This window comes from Microtus oregoni, unplaced genomic scaffold (genome assembly GCF_018167655.1).
Source record: "Microtus oregoni isolate MIOR12 unplaced genomic scaffold, Mior012 000139F_ref0000186, whole genome shotgun sequence".
Classification (NCBI taxonomy): domain Eukaryota; kingdom Metazoa; phylum Chordata; class Mammalia; order Rodentia; family Cricetidae; genus Microtus; species Microtus oregoni.
The window spans coordinates 1342695-1362762 of NW_024544789.1; the positions used below are offsets into that span (position 1 = coordinate 1342695).

At 39.1% G+C, this 20068-nt stretch overlaps 1 protein-coding gene across 5 annotated transcripts in view; it reads left to right on the forward strand.

The window, feature by feature from the left end:
- Positions 1–14946, forward strand: part of Snx14 (sorting nexin 14) — a 58320-nt gene extending 43374 nt beyond the window's left edge. For 4 of the 5 annotated variants that reach the window (XM_041646648.1, XM_041646651.1, XM_041646650.1 and 1 more), the window contains 11 exons: positions 158–241; positions 2264–2364; positions 4152–4263; positions 5433–5473; positions 5583–5702; positions 9162–9285; positions 9511–9675; positions 9843–9938; positions 11396–11487; positions 12061–12117; positions 14749–14946. In XM_041646648.1, coding sequence (XP_041502582.1) covers positions 158–241; positions 2264–2364; positions 4152–4263; positions 5433–5473; positions 5583–5702; positions 9162–9285; positions 9511–9675; positions 9843–9938; positions 11396–11487; positions 12061–12117; positions 14749–14787 — 1031 coding nt within the window. In that variant the 3' untranslated portion in view covers positions 14788–14946. The remainder of the gene's footprint in view (positions 1–157; positions 242–2263; positions 2365–4151; positions 4264–5432; positions 5474–5582; positions 5703–9161; positions 9286–9510; positions 9676–9842; positions 9939–11395; positions 11488–12060; positions 12118–14748) is intronic. The other variant, XM_041646653.1, reaches the window with a different exon arrangement.
- The last annotated feature ends 5122 nt before the right edge of the window (positions 14947–20068 follow it).

Sequence of the window (20068 nt, forward strand, 5' to 3'; positions counted from 1 at the left end):
ATTTATCAATTCCTTCTAGATAATTTAGAATTAAAATATGAAATGAAATATGATAATGTGATAAATAAAATAAAAATTGTAATGTAATACTTCCATTTTAGTATTATTGTTTCACTTTTTGTAGTGGGTTATAAAATTGCTTATTTTTAACTTACAGTTGGGCATGAACCTGAACATTGGTCTGTCTATAGAAGATACCTTGAATTCTATGTACTTGAATCAAAATTAACAGAATTTCATGGTATGTTGTTTTCTTAATATAAAGCATAATAATTCGGTGATTGGCCTTCTTTTTTTTCTTTTCTTTATTTTTTTTTGTTTATTTTTTTAGCTGTTGAAAAAAATTTCCACCTCCTTCCCATTTCCCATTTCCCTCTCCCTCCTCCCACACATTGCCCCTGCCCCCACTCCCCTCTCCCCCTCCCCCCCTCCATGCCCCCTCCCTCTCGAGAATGAAGAGCAGTCCAGATTCCTTGCCCTGCGGGAAGTCCAAGGTCCTCCCACTTCTATCCAGGTCCAGGAGGGTGAGCATCCAAACAGGCTAGGCTCCCACAAAGCCAGTTCATGTATTAGGATCGGAACCTCGTGCCATTGTCCTTGGCTTCTCATCAGCCTTCATTGTCCGCCATGTTCAGAAAGTTCGGTTTTATCCCATGCTTATTCAGTCCCATTCCTGCTGGCCTTGGTGAGCTCCCAATAGATCAGTTCCACTGTCACAGTGGGTGGGTGCACCCCTCTTTCTCCTGACTTCCTTGTTCATGTTCTCCCTCCTTCTGCTCCTCATTTGGACCTTAAGAGCTCAGTCCAGTGCTCCAATTTGGGTCTCTATCTCTATCTCGATCCGTCACCAGATGAAGGTTCTAAGGTGATATGCAAGATATTCATCAGTATGGCTATAGGATAGGGTCATTTCAGGTTCCCTCTCCTCAGTTGCCCAAGGTACTAGCTGGGGACATCTCCCTGGACACCTGCGAGCCCCTCTAGAGTCAAGTCTCTTGCCAACCCTAAGATGGCTCCCTTAATTAGGATATATATTTCTCTGCTCCCGTGTCCACCCTTCCTTTATCCCAACCATCCCATTCCCCCAAGCTCCCCCAATCCTCCCCTTCTCACGTTTCTCACCCCAATTCCCCTTAGCCCCATGCCACCTCACCCCCACGTGCCCAGTTTTTGCCCGGCAATCTTGTCTACTTTCCATATCCAGGCGGACGACTATATGTTTTTCTTTGGGTTCACCTTCTTATTTAGCTTCTCTAGGATCACAAATTATATGCTCAATGTCCTTTATTTATGGCTAGAAACCAATTATGAGTGAGTACATCCCATGTTCATCTTTTTGGGTCTGGGATACCTCACTCAGGATGGTGATTTCTATTTCCATCCATTTGTATGCAAAATTCACGAAGTCATTGTTTTTTACCGCTGAGTAGTACTCTAATGTGTATATATTCCATACTTTCTTCATCCATTCTTCCATTGAAGGGCATCTAGGCTGTTTCCAGGTTCTGGCTATTACAAATAATGCTGCTATGAACATAGTTGAACAAATGCTTTTGTCATATGATAGGACATCTCTTGGGTATATTCCCAAGAGTAGTATTACTGGATCTTGGGGTAGGTTGATCCCGAATTTCCTGAGAAATCGCCACACTGATTTCCAAAGTGGTTGCACAAGTTTGCATTCCCACCAGCAATGGATGAGTGTGCCCCTTACTCCACAGCCTCTCCAGCAAAGGTTATCATTGGTGTTTTTGATTTTAGCCATTCTGACAGGTGTAAGATGGTATCTCAAAGTTGTTTTAATTTGCATTTCCCTGATCGCTATGGAGGTTAAGCATGACCTTAAGTGTCTTTTGGCCATTTGAATTTCTTCTGTTGAGAATTCTCATTCAGTGCCCCATTTTTAATTGGGTTAATGATTGGCCTTCTTGAAATGTCTTGTACCAGATTTTTTTTACTTTAATTAAGTGTACCAATTGATGTTGACAGCTGTATGTAGGTCTGTTGAAAAGATGAATGTTGGTTTTTTGCCTTTTTTATATCTATATTTTAAGTTTTTACAATGTATATTGACTTTTTTAAGTAATAAAAGTTTAAAGTAGCTGTTTGTACATAAAAAATTGCTATCCACCTCTCTGTGTGAAGATTGTTTAAAACATAGTCATATCACTACAAGACAGTATTGTGAATCTGAATTTTCATAGTAGTTTCAGATAGTGTTTAAAGTAGCCAAAACAGTAAGAACTTTATGCACCAATTTCAGGCACATTTCCCGATGCTCAGCTTCCATCCAAAAGGATCATTGGTCCCAAAAACTATGAGTTCTTAAAGTCAAAGAGAGAGGAGTTTCAGGAGTATCTGCAGGTACAGCTCCAGCTCGCATGCTCAAATTGAGACATCAGTAACTCCAGTTTGTTTCTCTTCTCTTTATGCTTTTTCCTGTTTTCCTCAATTATTTCTTCTCTTTTTAATTGCATATATTTATTGTACAAAGTAATGTTTTTATTATGCCATTACCATATGCGTGGATGATGTATTTTGATCATACTTCACTCATAATCCTTAATTCTCTTTTCCTCCTTCCCTGCCTCCTGCTGGTTGCTTTCTTCTTCCTACATAGCCCTCTTCCATTTTCATGTCTTTTTTAAAAATGTACAGTCTTTTTTTAAGATTTATTTATTTATTATGTGTACAATGTTCTGCCTTCATGTATGCCTGTATGCCAGAAGAGGGCACAGATCTCATTAAGGATGGTTGTTGGGAATTGAACTGAGGACCTCTGGAAGAGCAGCCAGTGCTCTTATGTGCTGAGCCATCTCTCCAGCTCCTTAATCTACAGTTTTATGAGGGAAAATGTATAGTGTTTATCTTTCTGAGACTTGCTTATTTGCTTGACATGATGAGTCCAGTTCCATTCATTTTCTGGTAAATTACATCACTTTGTTCTTTGTGACTGAATGAATCAACAGTGTGCATACATAATACATTTGCTTATCCATTTTCTGTTGTTGATGCATGCATAGTTTTGCTCTGATTTTGTAACTTGGCTGTTGTGAGTAGTACCATGGTAAACATGGATAAGCAAATGTCTCTTGTTCATGCATGCTTTGCTCTGTAATACCTGTCCACAGAATTAAAACATACTTTTTTCTTTTTTTTTTTTAAACTCACTTATTATGTATCAGTGTTCTGCCTACACACCAGAAGAGGGCACCATATCATTTTAGTGGTTGTGAGCCACTATGTAGTTGCTGGAAATTGAATTCAGGACCTCTGGAAGAGCAGCCAGTGCTCTTAACCTCTGAGCCATGTCTCTAGCCCAACATATATTTTTTCTATGTAGATTTTAAAATGAACTTTTGTCTGGTCATGGTGGCACACACCTTTAATGCTAGCTAGCACTTGGGAGGCAGAGGCAGTTGGATCTTGGTGAGTTTGAGGCTAGCCTGGTCTATATAGTGGGTTCCAGGACAGATAGAGCTACATAATGAGAACCTGTCTTGGGGAAAATATCATATGTATACTGTTTGTATTTTTTTTTGATACTGGGGATCAAACTCAAGGTTTTGCGTATGCCAACTAAGCATTCTAACACTGAGGTATATCCCTGATACTCAGTGGTTTTTTTTTTTCAAATTAACAACCAATAAAATATTAGCTATTTCTTGAGATGGTTTTAATTAGTTTTATGTTAATTAAAATCTTGACTTAGGAAAGAAAAGCTTTTGGTATAAAAATATTAAATGTATTCTAAGAATGTTGGACTGTGTTTGATTTTATGCTTAACTTTCTCAGCTTGGGAATTATCCTTTTCACTTTATTACTTAGTCCTTTTTATTATACAGTTTGTAGGTTTTTTTGTTTTTGTTTTTTTTTTTTTGGTTTTCTGGGACCAGCTCTTAGAATTGACTTCCCATTTTTCTCAGTATATGTACCTTGTATTACATAAACACTGCAATCGTTTACTATATATGCATATATATATATATATATACTACATGTGTGTATATTATTTCAGTGAATAGAATAGGAAATACATTTTGATGACTTAAAGTTTCTTGCTTTTTCTTTATTTACAATCGTTATAGATCAGTTTTGATTACCCTTCCATAGTTCTAATCTGTTTCCCTCCTTTGTTCTGTTCATTGAAGAAACTTCTGCAGCATCCGGAACTGAGTAACAGTCAACTTCTGGCTGACTTTCTCTCCCCAAATGGTGGGGAAACACAGTTTCTTGATAAGATACTTCCAGATGTAAATCTTGGTAAGTCATCTGGAAAAAACATATATAAGAACAATGTTTTCAGACTAGTTTGGAAAAATGGTTTTGATAGTATGGCACATGATGAATTCCAAAGGACTTCTTTTGAAGTTAGAGATACGTTTTCCTTGTTTTTTTTTATTGAGAAAAGGAAAAAAAAACAAGTTTCCGCCTCCTCCCAGCCTCCCATTTCCTTCCCTCTCCTCCCACCCTTCTCCCCCTCCTCCCACCCTTCTCCTCCTCCCCCTACTCCTCTCCCCCTCCCTCTCCAGTCCAAAGAGCAGTCAGGGTTCCCTGCCCTGTGGTAAATCCTAGGTCCTCCCCCCCTCCATCCATATCTAGGAAGGTGAACATCCAAACTGGCTAGGCTCCCACCCTGTATTTGTGTGTATATTTACATAAAGTCATGTAGCACAACAGTGCTTTATTTAATGAGAGATTGCTTGCATGACAGTGGTCCTTTAAATTATGTCTCATAGTGACTTATAGCTGTTGTAAGTTTATGTATGTGCACTCTTTGAAGTTTGTGCAACAAAATCACCAAGCAGATTTCTGAGGATGTATCCCCAAGAGCTTGAGTTAAAGGCAGCTGTGCACTGCTCAGCATGGACTGAGAACCAAACTCAGGTCCTTTGAAGAGCATCAAGTTCTCCTACAGCTAAACCATCTCTCCTGTCCTGTTGAAACATTGTTATAAATTTTTTTCTGGGCAAAGCATGAAGCTAATGGTAGACCATTTGCTTAACATGTGAAGACCTGAGGTTTGGTTCTGGCATCAAACACACAAAAGGCAGTGAGGAGGGAAGGAATAAATGAGTAAGTGAACAAACAAACGGACATTAGGTCATATAGACATCAAAATAGAGAATTAGTTGTCATCTCATTATTGTATACTAACATTTACCAGCAGTAAGCTTCTTAGATCTCTGCTACAAACTCACAACTTAGTTTCACAATAATAAATCCCAGTGTATCTGCAAATTAGTTTGGGGTATCACCTTTATTAGGAATTTCTGTTGAAGAATGAAATGATGAATTAATAAATACTCTCTACAGCTTTGACTTTTTATTTGATTATTTACTGTTTAAAACTACCTAGGGAAATATTCATGTAGACAATTAAACAGTTATGTTATACTTTCACAAAATTGATATTTTATTTTTAATTACAGGGAAAATTATAAAGTCTGTTCCTGGAAAACTAATGAAAGAGGTGAATTATTGATTTATGTATACTTATAAATGATGGTGATGTACTTAGTTACTGATGAATTGTATGGCTTCTGTGATATTAAAAGTGCTTATCTCCTCTGTCACTGCAGAAAGGTCAGCATTTGGAACCTTTCATCATGAGTTTCATTAATTCTTGTGAATCTCCAAAACCTAAACCGAGTAGACCAGAACTGACTATTCTCAGCCCCACTTCGGAAAACAACAAGAAGGTACTCACTACATATTGTTAAAGAGGCAGTAAGTGATGCGCAGTGCAGTGTAGGGGAGGGGTGTGCAGGAGGCTGCACGGGATGGCCACTATTCTGTCTGCAGCCTGAGCCTTTTCCCATTCCTTGTCTTCTTTCAGCACTGATGCAGTTCTCATTCTGTTTCCAGCATTGTCTAACTCTCTCTTGCTCGTCTACCTCCCTCCTTTCCACTATTTCTCTCTCTCTTTATTCATCCTGATCTGTCTCCAGCCATGCCTATTTAGTTTTTTGTCTTTCTGTTATTTAAACCCATTCAGACTTTTAAGAGTTGTGTTACTTTTATAATTAAAAAACAGTTCCTTTCCAAGTCTCCTATTGTTTTTTATAATGGCTCACTGTTTTCTACAGACAATTGAGACAAAACATTTGAGACCTGTCTTCTCCTGTGTTGAACATAGAAATTTCATTAAAGGCCATAGAGAAAAGCATGCTCAAGAGGAGAAATTAAAACATGAGTCTCAAATTTTTCCTCTCCTCAGTCATTATTGTAAGCTGTTCTCAGCCCTAGAGACAGACACAGACAGATAAAAGTGCACACCACCTGGCTGGTAATATCCACTCTCTCCTGGATTGAGAATTAATCTTCATGCTGAAACTAAAAAACAGCTTGAAGTTTTCGGAGGCTCTCCTTTAGGTGTCCTCCACTCTATGCTTATGCTCATACTCATGAGGGTGGAATATTAGCTCTCTGATGAGCAGAGTCACAGAACTTTGTCCATAGGGAAAGGAAAGGAATGAGGAAGTATAGTGGAGTGTGAATTTCATACATGGGGGTACATTTGCAAAATTAAGGCAGGTGTCAAACTGGAAATTTATTTTGCTGATGGCTTGTGAATGGGCTCATTCTTTAGGATAAGAAATTTGGGCATTATGTAACAATAGGGTCATCATGTGTTTATAGAAGAAAGTAAATTAACAAAAGAGCCTATAATATGTAGAACTATTTACTAAAAGTTTTTCATAAAAGGGAAACTTAGAAATGAACTTAGCATTACAGGCCTGATTAATTATCTTAAAGAATGTTATCAATAGATAAATTATATTAGTGCAAATACATAGAGCACTATATAAATACTTAATTCAGTGAAGGAAGTAGAAAAACATTTTTTGATCTTTTTGTTATTTTTTTCTTTTTTTAAACTAGAGACTAAAGTCACAGCATTTGCTTACTAGGAAAGCACTCTACCACTGAGCTAAGTACACACCTCCAAGAAGCTTTCTCTTGAACCTGAATGATTACAGACACTAGACAGGGCTGTAGTATTATGAGCGGCAGGGCTGCATCCCCAGCACCCCGGCAGCCTGGCTAGCTTATGCTCTGAAATAACAACACACAAACTGTATTCATTTAAACACTGCTTGGCCCTTTAGCTCTAGCCCTTACTGGCTAATTCTGATATCCCGATCAACCCATCTCTAATAATCTGTGAGCACCGGTCTTACCGGGAAGATTCTAGCCCACTTCCATCCTGGGTCGGAGCTTCATTGCCTGTGTCTGCCCAGGAGCCGGGAGCATGGCGTCTCTCTGAGGCGTCTGCTCCCGAGAGGAGAGCTGTGGAGTCTGAGCTCACTTCCTCTTCCTCCCAGCGTTCTGTTCTGTTTACTTCTCCCACCTATCTTCTAACCAATGAGGACCAAGCAGTTTCTTTTTATTTAACCAATGACCTTCCTCCATCACAGGGCTATACAGCAAGTATAGTAGTTAGGATTTTAGGCGGTTGGTTTTCTCCCTCTCTTGTTCAGACTTACTGTGTTTTCTAATGAAAAATTAAACTTAAAATGTAGGTAGGTGGTAGTAGGGAGAATCATCTTCAGATACAATTGAATCCTCTGTGGTAGCCATTGTTCTAGTTCCCTTATCTTTGTCGTCCGCCCACCCACCCCCCACTCTGGTAGGGTTCACTGTGTCATCTTGCTGGTCTCTAACACTCAGAGATCTGACTACTTCTCATTCCCAAGTACTCGCATTAAAGGTGTGTGTGCCACCAGGTCTGACTTTAGTTTATGTATGTCTTGTTTTGTTTCTATTAGGTGTTAAATTTCTACTCTGTTTTACACTGCCCTTTGTATGATCTCTGGTACACAGAATTCAATGTTATTTTAATTTGCTTACTAGGAAAGTGAATGAATGAAGCATAAATGAATAAAACAATGACTTTGTTAAAGTGAATTACCTAACATATATTAGATTGTTATTGATCAGAGAGTCATTGCTTGTCATAATTTTTGATTAGTAGGGCTGCTTTTTCTTTTTTGGGATAGGATCTAATGTAGTGCAGGCTGCCTGCCATGAAAGCACTGTATAGCCAGCAGGTGACCTTGAACGGCTCCTTCTGCGTTTACTGCTGAGTGCTGGGGTTCTAGGCATGTACCACAGTGTTGTGTGGTGCTGAGGACACATGCTTGTCAAGTACTTTTCCAACTAAGCCAGTCTCCAGAACAGTTTTTCCCTGTACTGATTAAGTTGTTTTGGGCTTGAATAATAGTGCACAAATGAATTTTGTATAAAGGTGTAATTTTTATATCTGCACATTAGTGAGTAATTTGTGATTTTTAAACCATACTAGTTTAAAATTAGCTATTGGTAATAATATTTACAGTGTTAACAAATTACTTTGTTTCTTTGGGTTTATGTAAACAAAGGAGAGCACCTTAGCTGGCTTAGGCAGGAGAACTGCCAAGAGTTGAGGTCAGCTGGGCAGTGGTGGCACACGCCTTTTATCCCAGCACTTGGGAGGCAGAGAAAGGTGGATCTCTGTGAGTTCGAGGCCAGCCTGGTATACAGAGTGAGTTCCGGGACAGCCAGGGATACACAAAGAAACCCTATATTGAGAAACAAAAAACCAAACAAACAAAAAATTTGAGATCAGACTGAGTTACATACTGGATTCCTGGCCAGTTAGGGTTAAGAATGGCAACCGCAAAGCCCTGAGAGCAGAAGGAAGGGGAGTTGAGTGCTGTGCTGCATTCCTGTAAAGCTTAGTGCTGGGAGGTCGTGGGTGGAGCCGGTCTGGGGATGCATAGCTTTGCCCTGTCTCTGCAGCTCTCTGAAAAATTAACAATAAAAATTAGGAAACAGCGATATTGCTTAGTGTAGAGCACTTGCCTTGCTTGCTTGAAGCTCTAGGTTTAGAACGTACAAGCTCTGCAAAGCAAATAACCAAAAATAAAAGGCGGGGACACAGACACAGAAAAGAAGTTCTTTTATGGATAGTGAATTAACTCGTATCAAAAGTGAATATATTCTTTATGTAATAGTTTTGGAGGAGTATATGTTTTTACTGTAGCTTTGGTCACAAATGTGAAACTTTGAAAACAGATTTTAAGGTTTTTTAATGCCATTTTTGCTGTGTATTCTTTTACTGTTAATATAGGTGCAATAAGCTATATGTCTCTTTATTGTTTCAATTTTTACTTTAGCTTTTCAATGATCTGTTTAAGAATAATGCGAACCGTGCTGAGAATACAGAGCGAAAGCAAAATCAGAATTACTTCATGGAGGTGATGACTGTGGACGGAGTCTATGATTACCTGATGTATGTAGGTAAGGTCTAAATGGTCTGTGTTATTCGCCATTAATCTGTCTCATGATGCAAAAACAGCCCTGCCTCAGCTTTGTGAAAGACACTTCTTTCACAGATTTACTACACTGGCCTTGAACATGTAGAAGTCATTAGTGATTGTAAATAAAACTGACCCTTGCTACTTTTATCATTTATCACCTTGAGCAACTACAGGTCTCAGCTGTTTCTCAATTGGTTTTCCTCAGGACGAGTAGTTTTTCAAATCCCAGATTGGCTTCATCATCTTTTAATGGGAACACGAATCCTCTTTAAAAACACACTGGAAATGTACACCGATTACTATCTTCAGTGCAAGCTGGAGCAGCTCTTTCAGGAGCACCGGCTGGTTTCTCTGATCACACTTCTCAGAGGTTTGTATCTATCAAGTCTTTGTTTTGTGTTTTGTGCTTGTGATTTTAGTTAGGTCTAAGAAAGTAAGGGTGGTTTTTGTTTTTTAAAAACTAGCATTTTTGCTATTAGAAAATACTTGTGTATGAACTGGAGAATAATTGTATAAATTTCTTGTACTCATTTTTAGATGCTATATTTTGTGAAAATACTGAGCCTCGCTCCCTCCAAGATAAGCAAAAAGGAGCAAAACAGACTTTTGAAGAGATGATGAATTACATTCCGGGTATGAATAACTCAATTTTATATAGATCAGTACCCTCTGAAGCTGGAGTGTAACTATTGAAACTAGTAGTTATTATGAGTTTTTACTTTAGAAATAATAGTAAGGACTCATATTAATTAACCCATTCACAAATGCAATTCATTCTTTTGTTTTTTGTTTTTTTAAAATATTTTTTTATTTAGTATACAGTATCCTTTCTGCCAGAAGAGGGCACTAGACCTCATTACAGATGGTTGTGAGCCACTATGTGGTTGCTGGGAATTGAACTCAGGACCTTTGGAAGAGCAGGCAATGCTCTTAACTGCTGAGCCATCTCACCAGCCCCCAATTCATTCTTTTGTTGATACCATTAACATTTTGTTTGTTTGAGACAGAGTCTCAAGTTGTAGCCCAGGCTGGCTTTGAACTTGCAATGGTTCTCTTGTTTCAGTCATTTGAGTGTTTGAATTTACATGCGTAGCCACCATATTTGGTTCATCCCTAACATTTATTACAAGGTTATTTTTGCTCACACAATAATCAGGGGTTTTTTGTTTGTTTGATTTTCTTTTTGTTTTTTTGAAACAGCAGCTATCTTTCTAGTTGACTTGGAACGTGCTATGTAGACCAGGTTGGCTTCAAATTTGCACTGATCCTCCTACCTTTGCTCCAAATGATGAGGCTACAGGTGCCCACCACATTTGGTTATAGACATTTTCTGTACATTTCTATACATGTGTACAAAAATTCACAAACATCATTGGAATTTAAATTCTTTTGCTTGGGAGCTGGCAAGATGGCTCAATAGTTAAGAGTATAGTTTAGTGTATAACTGATCAGTGGCAGTGCACGTCTTTAACCCCAGCATTGGGGGCAGAAGCAGGTGGATCTCTGAGTTTGAGGTCAGCTTGGTCCACTGAGTAGGTTCTGGGGCAGCCAGTGCTGTTACATAGAGAAACCCTGTCTTGATGTGTATGTGTGTTACATTCTGTCCTAGCGGAGAACATCACATTAAGTGGCTTGTTACTGCCTTTAACTCCAGCTCCAGAAACTAATGCCCTCTTCTGGCCTCTGTGGGCACTGCACTCATGCGCATATCTCCTCACAAACACAAACCCTATACATTATTAAAAATAAATATTTAAAAAATTGATATTGCTTTATCATAATGTTTAATAATATATTATTATATATTAATGTATATTATACACATATCCTTTTTTTAATCACTTAGTTGTAGTTGATTTATATGCTGCAGTATGTCCTGTGTATTGCAAACTTTCAAAAGGATTAATGACAACTGCATTCTTTTTACTTGATCATAAAACTTGTTTCTAGGAGCTTCTTGCAAACACTGGTTTGAGAAGTACTGGCTTACAGCTTTTATGGGGTGTCTGAGCAGAGAGGAGGCATTTCTTCTAAGAGGCAGTTAGTGATGAGTTGATATGAATTGTTTCACATGTGGCTTTCTTGTTTAGATCTGTTAGTCAAGTGTATTGGTGAAGAAACCAAGTATGAAAGCATCAGACTTCTGTTTGATGGCTTGCAGCAGCCAGTGCTCAACAAGCAGGTAAGTAGGCTAGCATTGGTGTGATTTGCTGAGCAACACAGTGTCTGGTTTATACAAAATCAAATCCATATAATCTAAAAATCCAGATAGGAAAATCTATATATACAGTTTTTGCTGGTTATCTTTTTTTTACAGCATGCAGTGTTAAAGTTAATATATCTTCCTAGTAGAAAATTTTGAACTTATAGAAGATTTATGACATGAGGTAAACATTTAAATTTTGGTAATTCAAGTCATAGAATAACCAGTTAACATTTTTATCTATATAATGTCTGTATATTTTGTTGAGATTTTAATATAATTTTAATGTTCTGCTTATTTATTTAAAATTTGCACAAAACAATTTACATAAAAATGGGTGAAGTATAATAATGTCAGTCTTTTTATTCACAAAGGTCTCTATCATGCATCTAAGGGTAGAGCATTGTTAGTGGGTGTTATATCTTATGCTTATTTTATGTTGTCATCGCATTCCCTACTTTCTCCCTTAGCGAGTACCACAGGCCTGGATTTTGTGTCTGTCATTTTTACTGTCTAGTATTTTACATTTTATTACCTGTTTTTGTACTGCAGCTGACCTATGTCTTGTTGGATATTGTGATACAGGAACTGTTCCCAGAGCTAAATAAGGTAATTGGAAAGCAGCAATTTATTTGTTCTTTTCTGAGTGGTGTCTGGACATTTAGTTAGAATTTAAGGAAACCATTATGACTGCAATCATTTGAAAGCTGAACAACCTGAGTCAAGTGTCTTTTTGTATTGTCCTTATCTGGATTTGGGGCAGCAGACGCTGAGAAGTCTCTGCCTTGATGTCTTCTTTTCCTAGTTACAAGCAGGCAGGAGCCATTGCTGTGCTTTCAGTTGAAGACATCACTAATCTTAGCATTAAAATGGACCTAGCTGCTCAGATGATCATCTGCAACATCGTCTGCTGTATAAATCAGAGACTCGAATGTTTCTTGAACATGGATCTATGAATCCAAGAATACAAAATGAATTGGAGTTAGCCTGTGGTGTTAACTACTATATATAATCTTGAGGATGTTGAGCTTTTAAAAATATAATCTAAACATTTATTCTTTTAACATTTTATACATGTTTATCATGTATTTACCTGTCTACTCTTTAATCCCGTAACTTCCTCTGGGCCGCCTCTCAAAACATCTTCCTCCCAATTTCATTTCTTTTAAAATACCCTGCTGGGTCCAGTTAGTGCTGCTCACGTGTGTATGGGGATGGGGTATCCAGCAGAGCGTGAGTACCCTCCTAGTGGTCACTCTTCAGAAGGATGGCTCCTCTTAACAGACATCATCTGCCATTAGTTACCCAGGATGGAGCCCTTCACCCCCTCCTGTATTACTGTTTTTTCAAGTGTTGACATACTGATTAATTGATGGTATGTGTTGGGAGTACATTCATGTGTACACATGTATACACACACACAGTGCAAGTTCACAGGACAACTTGCAGGGCTGCTTTTCTCTTTCCACTGTGTGGGTATCAGGGATTGAACTCAGGTTGTTAGGTTTGGAAGCAATGCTCTTACTGCTGAGCCATCTTGTTCTAGTGTATCCCCCCCCCCCCCCACTTTTCCTTTTTGAGATGCCGGGGGTTGAACCTGGGCCTGATGTCTGACTGTCCTAACTTGTATGGGTGCCCAAGTTACTGTGAGTTCATTAGTGTGAGAGCGTTTCACAGCACTGCTCCCCATCTCGGTCTACGGCTCTTCCCCCTCCCCTTCTTCCTAGATGTTTCCTTAGTCTTGGGATGTGGGGTTGATGTAAGGGCCCCATTTAGAACTGAGCACTCACAGTCACTTATTCCCAGCACTTTGACTAGTTAGAAGTCTGCACAAAATGCTCTGTCTATGGCTGAGAGCAGCACTAGTCTATGGATATAATACCGTGTTTAGAAGGTGCTTCTCAGCAAGACATTTTAGCAGTGGTACTAGGCTTCGTCCTACAGCCCATGACTTCTCCAGCCATTGCTTATTGACCAGATTTACAGTATTGGGCATGAATTCCCTGCTGTGGAGCAGGCATTAAATCCAATTAGAAAAGGTTCTTTAGCCCCACGACAGTCACGCTGCTACTGTACTCAGGGCATGTCTTCCCTGGCAAGTTCATATTGTAGCATGCAGGATCCAGCACTTGTTGGCTGATCAACCTTTGATTACTTTTTTTCCCTAGTAGCCTGTAAACGACTCTTTGGAACTTTGAAGCCTAGCCAGCAGGGAGGAAGTTTACCAGTCAATTTCAGATATATGGTAGCCAAAGTGTGTGACATCCGTATAAATAGGGTCTTATAATCTCATTATGTTGGACAACCATTACTTATTCTTTAATATTATTTATTTTCATTTTCATTATTATTAATTATTTATTATTTATTGTGTTTTTATTTCTTTGAGACAGAGTGTCTCTGTGAAACAGTCCTGGCTATCCTGGAACTCACTCTGTAGACCAGGCTGGCCTCTAACTCACAGAGATCCACCTGCCTCTGCCTCCCAAGTGCTGGGATTAAAGGTGTGTGCCACCACCACCTGGCCTCTTATTGTTTTTAAAGGTGTACTTATTTATGTGTATACGTAAGTTTGTGTGTGCATAGGGGGTTGTATGTATGTGTCTGTGTGAGTGCTTGCACATTTGGAAGTCAAAAAATCAAAGCAGTTCTCCTGTCTGTCTTCTTAGGAGCTATATTTACAAGTACAGTGCTTGGCTTGCTACATGGCTAATGGGGTCGTAATTCTAGTTCTTATACTTGTACAGCAGGAGCTGTTAACTGCTGAACCATCCCTCCAGCTCCCTTACTTTTTGACTAATCCCTTTAGTTAGATTAAAACCAATTGTTGTCAAGGTTGTGGCATGGTAGTGAAAATCCACTTCCGTAGAGTAGGGAAAACAGACTTGGGCTGTTCATCTGTTGATTGTACGTTTTCAGATTTTAGAATTATTAAATGTATTTTTAAAACGTGGTAATGTTAGATATTTTATGTTAAATTGCATTGGAATGAATACCAGAAAAATTTATCTCTGAGATTTTTATCAGGTCTATGACCTCATAAATGCTTTGCTATTATCTGCTGCATGTGCCTTAAGTATTTTGTTCTCTCTCTCTGTCTCTCTCTCTCACTTTGTGTGTGTGTATGTGTGTGTGTGTGTACACTTTCTTATAATATTACTGTAGTAGAGCTGTTAGGTAATTAAAAAAATGAACCCTATACTATTGTCTTCTATTAAGTGGACTTTATTTTTACTTTAGGTACAAAAGGAAGCTACCTCCATGACATCCTGGATGTAAACACTTGGTATAGAATATCATACCAGTATAATAGAAATGTACTTTTTCTTTCACTTTGTATATTTTTATAAATATCATGTACTTTAGTGTTTGAAATATATTTTTGTTTTAATAAAGACTAACAAACTTAATAGCAATAAAAAGTGATTAGTTATTATAGCTTTCTCTTTTGTATTTACTGTCTTGATTCTATGAGAACATAAGTCACTTATCTCTAGGGTCTTTTTGAGTCTGTGTATATGGATGAGCGTACACTGTGCATATGTGTTCATGTGTGTTCAGTACAAGTGTGTGGCTGCTCATGCTCGTGTGTGCACCTGTGTGTGGAGGCTTGCGGTTAATACTGGGTATCTTTCTCTATCATTGTCTACCTTGTTTACAGAGGCAGACTTTCTTACTACCTCTGGAGCTTTGCAGATTTGGCTATTGTAGCCAGCCAGCCTGCTCCTGCCCTCCCAAGTCTCTGTCTCCTGAGTGCTAGGATTATAGGCATGCCCACGTGCTTGCTGATTTTATGTGGGCACTGGGGTTTCAGACTGTGGTCCCCAGTCTTGCATCGCAAGCACTTTCCTCACTGAGTTATTTCCCCAACCCCAAGGTGCTGCTTTGGAAAGAGGGCAAACAGGTAAGACCAACAATCTTTGCATTTTTTTTTTTGATTTGAATGTAGCTGCATTTAGTGTGAAGACACAGAAGCAAATGGGCCGAAGTTCAAGTCTCTCCTTGTATATTTAGCAGGACTAGTTCATGTACACATAACACAGCAATTAGCAAGACACAATCACTCATTTATTATAATGCTGCCTGCATCTGAAATCATAAATACATAGTCTGTTAATAATGCTGGACATATTAGACTTCTGTTTTTATTTTATATTATAAAATTGAATATTTTTATCAAGTCAATAAAGATTAAATGCTTGCTTTCAACAATTTGAAGATATACCTGTATCTAAATCAGAACACTTCAAAGACAATCTTAAAATGTGCTTTATAATTTTCAGAGGGTTTTCCAGCTAGGATTGACTTTACTATAGTCTTCTAACCATATACCTCCTTTTGGTAATTCTGTTTGTAGCAACTTATTTAAAATACGTTCTTCATGCAGTTCATACATTAAAGCACACATCAAAACAGATGGGAAAGAGTGGGCACAGTAAAGCATTTAAAATACACCAGGGCACCAGCCTTCTGAAAGGGGCCAAAACTAACTACTTTTGGAGTATCAAGAAATACTAGATACTCCAACAATAACAAGGACATGAAGATTAGAGAGATCCAAATGAGACTTCTACCTTCATAGTTCTCTGTGGTCTAACATTATCACCTACAAGACAATATTCACAGTTACCATGAAAATGCTGCATACAAAATGCCTTGAGGATAAGAGGAGCTGTGTTGTCTTTTTCTTTTTATAATATGAATTACTTACTTAACTTTGTCTGAGTATCACATTTTCTGTAAGTAGGGCTCACTCCTTGTTATGGTCTGAATTATATCTTTCCCAAATTCCTATGTTAAAACCACAAATCCTGCAGTGACTTTATTTGGAGACAGAGCCTTTCAGAAGGCAATTTAGGTTAAAAGAGTCATTTGGGTGGGGCCCTACTGCAACAGGATTGATAATTTCATGAAAAGTAAAGGAGGGCCTGAGAAGAGTACTCTACAAGTAAAGTCACTTGCTGATAAGCCTGGCGACTTGAGGTGTTGGAAGAAGAGAATAGATTCCTCCTGGATGTCCTCTGATCTCAATATAAATGTTACGGCACAATTCAGCTTGCAGAAATGTACGTCAGCTTGGACATGGAGGCAAGTCCCAACAGCTCACCAACAAGGCAGAGGCTGCCAAGCTACTTTATTCAGATATTTTATGTTTTGGGTTTTGAGACAGAGTTTCATTATGTAGTCTAGGCTAGACTAGAACCTGCTACGTAGCCCAAGATTGGCCTTGAATTCTTGATCTTCCTCCCTCAACCTCCTGAATGCTGGGATTAATAGGCATGTGCCATCATATTTTAACAGCTTTAATTTAAAAAGTTGTTTAAATAAACTGTAAAAATTATTTTAAAAAATGGTATAAATAGAAAAATACACACTGGAATTAACCAAATCCCAAAACTGTACAGCTCAGTGAACTTGTATACAGTTAGAATAGACATTGGGAGCAGCGGCTGTGGAACTTCACATTGGATCTTATACTTTCATTATCGAATATATCTTCATGCACTTACCACCAGATATGAAAAAATTTTTATATCCTCATCCATTACTCATTTCCATTACCTGCATACAATCTGTCTTCATTCCCTAACACGTAGCCTTTCCTTTTCTCTTTTCCACATGTTATTCTGTACCCACGTGTATATTTGTGTACATATATTATAGCTAGAGTCCACACTTGGAAAGATTTAATTAATGTTTTTAGATATTTTATTTTGTGTGTATGTACACCTTGTACATGGCTGGTGCCTGGGAAGCTTAGAGGGGACATCAGACCTCTTGGGACTAGAATTCCAGGCGCTTGTTAGCTACCATATGGGTGCTGGGAATTGAACCCCAGTCCGCTGCAAGCAGCCATTGCTTTGAACCACTGAGCCAACTCTCCAGCCCAATATTTAAAGCCTGGCAAAATGAGAGACATTGAAATTTCATCTGTAAGGGAATGAGCTCTAAGCACTGTGTGACCAATTTAGTTAATTGTCCAGTTTTTCTGATCCATTTTAGTAGTGTAAGAATGAAATGTGTTGTTTTCCTTGAGGGATTTGACAGTTTTTACTTAACATAGAATGTGCTTGTTTGACTCCTCCTCCTACACCTACACCCGCTTATGCATGTCTTCAGGGAAGCTTTCTGAAGGTCTCTCCTAATTGGAGCCAGTTTTGGTTTTGGTGGCAATGACAGAAATTGACAGTTTTGTTTAGAGAGAATACAAAGTGTATCTTTATGAAATTCAGCCACAGAGGGGTAGTGGTAAAGCTGACCTATGTATGAGTTTGCCAGCCCTTCATTCATATGGGGTCGCCACATGGTTTTTGTCTTATCTTCAGTCCTGTTGACTGTTTATTGTTCAAATACCTTCATTTGGTGGAAGACAGTTTCAAACAACTGTGAAATCACTGTATGGACGGCAGAAAAAGCTTTTTTTGCATTTCCATACATGTAAAAAAATGTCTGGCTGGAGAGATGGCTAAGAGGTCTTAAGTTCAATTTCCAGCAACCACATGGCGGCTCACAACCATCCATAATGAGATCTGATGCCTCTTATGGCATACAGGCATATATGCAGGCAGAGTACTAGATACATAATAGAAGAATAAATCTTAAAAAAAAACGCCACTACAGGTCTCTTACTGCCTTGGTTTCAGTAGCATTCTTATCAGTAACTTGAATCAAGATGAATGGCATCATTATTGTCAGACATAGGTTGGATGTTTGCTTCTGTGCCTAGGGAGTTGTAATTAGCTGTCCTACCTATTAGTAGGTGGGCCAGGAGAGGCGCAGTATCTACCAAAGTAAGGGTGGGAATGCCTCATAGGACAATAGAAGGTTGAATTTCTGTTTTTAGAATTAATGTAGTTTTCTGTGTCATTACTCAGTGATGGACAGCCTAAGCACAGAGTTGTGCCCTGCTTACCCTCTGCTTCTTGTTTGCACCCCAGCAGTAACATCCTTTGTGCCTGGTACTGCTGGGGTACAAGATTTGTCATGGGGATGGGAGGGTGGGGGTTGGTTCTGCCTCAATTTGGTATGCCAGACCTTGTTGACTCCCCAAGGAAGCCTTACGCCCTCTGATGAGTGGACAGGGAATGGGAATGAGGGGAAATGGGGGACAGGAGAAAGGGAGGAACAGGGGGAGGGGGAACTGGAGTTGGTATGTAAAATGGAAAGTAAACTTTTTTAATAAAAAAAGATAAATTGACTAGTGGTCTTTTGCAAATTTTGTGGGCTCATGGTAATTTTATAGTTAATAATATTTCATGTAATACCATTTGCCTGTTTGATGCGTGCCATAGTGTGTACATGAATGTCAGGAGACAGCCTTCAGGAGTCAGTTTTCTTCTACCATAGATTTTGGAGACTGTACTTGGTTAGTTAGGCTTACTCATGCTCAGCAAAGGTGAAGGCAACCTGAGTGTGTATCCTCGTTAGCTTTGTTAACTTGATAACAGCCTACAGTCATCTGATACATGAACCTCAGCTGAGGAATTATGTAGGTTAGATTGGCCTATGGGCATGTGTGTTGTGGGTTGACTTGACTATTGAGGAGGACCCAGCCCACTGTGGGCAGTGCTATTCCCTGGGCTGTACAAGAAAGCAAACTAAACGTGACTGCGAGAGGGAACAGCAAGCAGTGAGTGTCCCTCTGGTTTCTGCTCCAGTTTCTGCCCTGACTTTCCTCGATGATGGGCATGTAAAGCCAAATAAACCTTCTCTTCCCTGAGTTGCTTTCAGTCAGAGTGCTATCACAGAAACAGAAAAGAAACTATAGAACAACATGGAAGATGAGAACAAACTCCATAAAGTTGTCTCTGACCTCCATCTTCACTGTGGTATTCTCCTGTTCGCCACACACACGCAATAGTTAATAATTTTAAAAAATGAGTTTGGAAGCTGAGTGTGGTGACAGTGCCTGCCTTTAATTTCAGCACTCAGGAGATGGAGGCAGTCGGAGCTCTGTGAGTTTGAGACCAGCCTGGTCTACAAAGTGGATTCCAGAATAGCCAGGAAAGTTACACAGAGAAACCTTGTCTTGGAAACCCAAGGTGGGGGAGAGGGGAATTGAGTTTGGGAATTTTTGCTTTGTGTGTTTGTGTATGTGTTGGGGGGGATGTTTTGAGTCAAGATCTCATTTTGTAACTGGTTGGTCTGGAACTTGCTATGTAGACCAGTCTACCCTCAAACTTTTTTTTTATTATGGATTTTTAAATTTATTTTACATTCCAACCACAGTTTCCCCTCCCTCCCCTCTTATCGTTCTCTCCTCCCCACTCTCTTTCTACCACCCCATCCACTCCTCAGAAAGGGTAAGGCCTCCCATGGGAGTCAACAAAGCATGTGCTCTCAAAAGTACAGAGGAGATCTGCCTGTCTTTGTTTCTCCAGTGTTGGGATTAAAGGTATGGCTCACCACACCCAGCTGTGGTTTGCTTTTCCAACTACAATTCAGACTATATTCCTGACTTTATGTATTACCGTATTACAGAAGCTCTGGAGTGCTGGTCTCACTTTCTAGCACTGGTGCTGATCTTCCTGACCAGGACAGAGACAGACTTGAGCAGAAT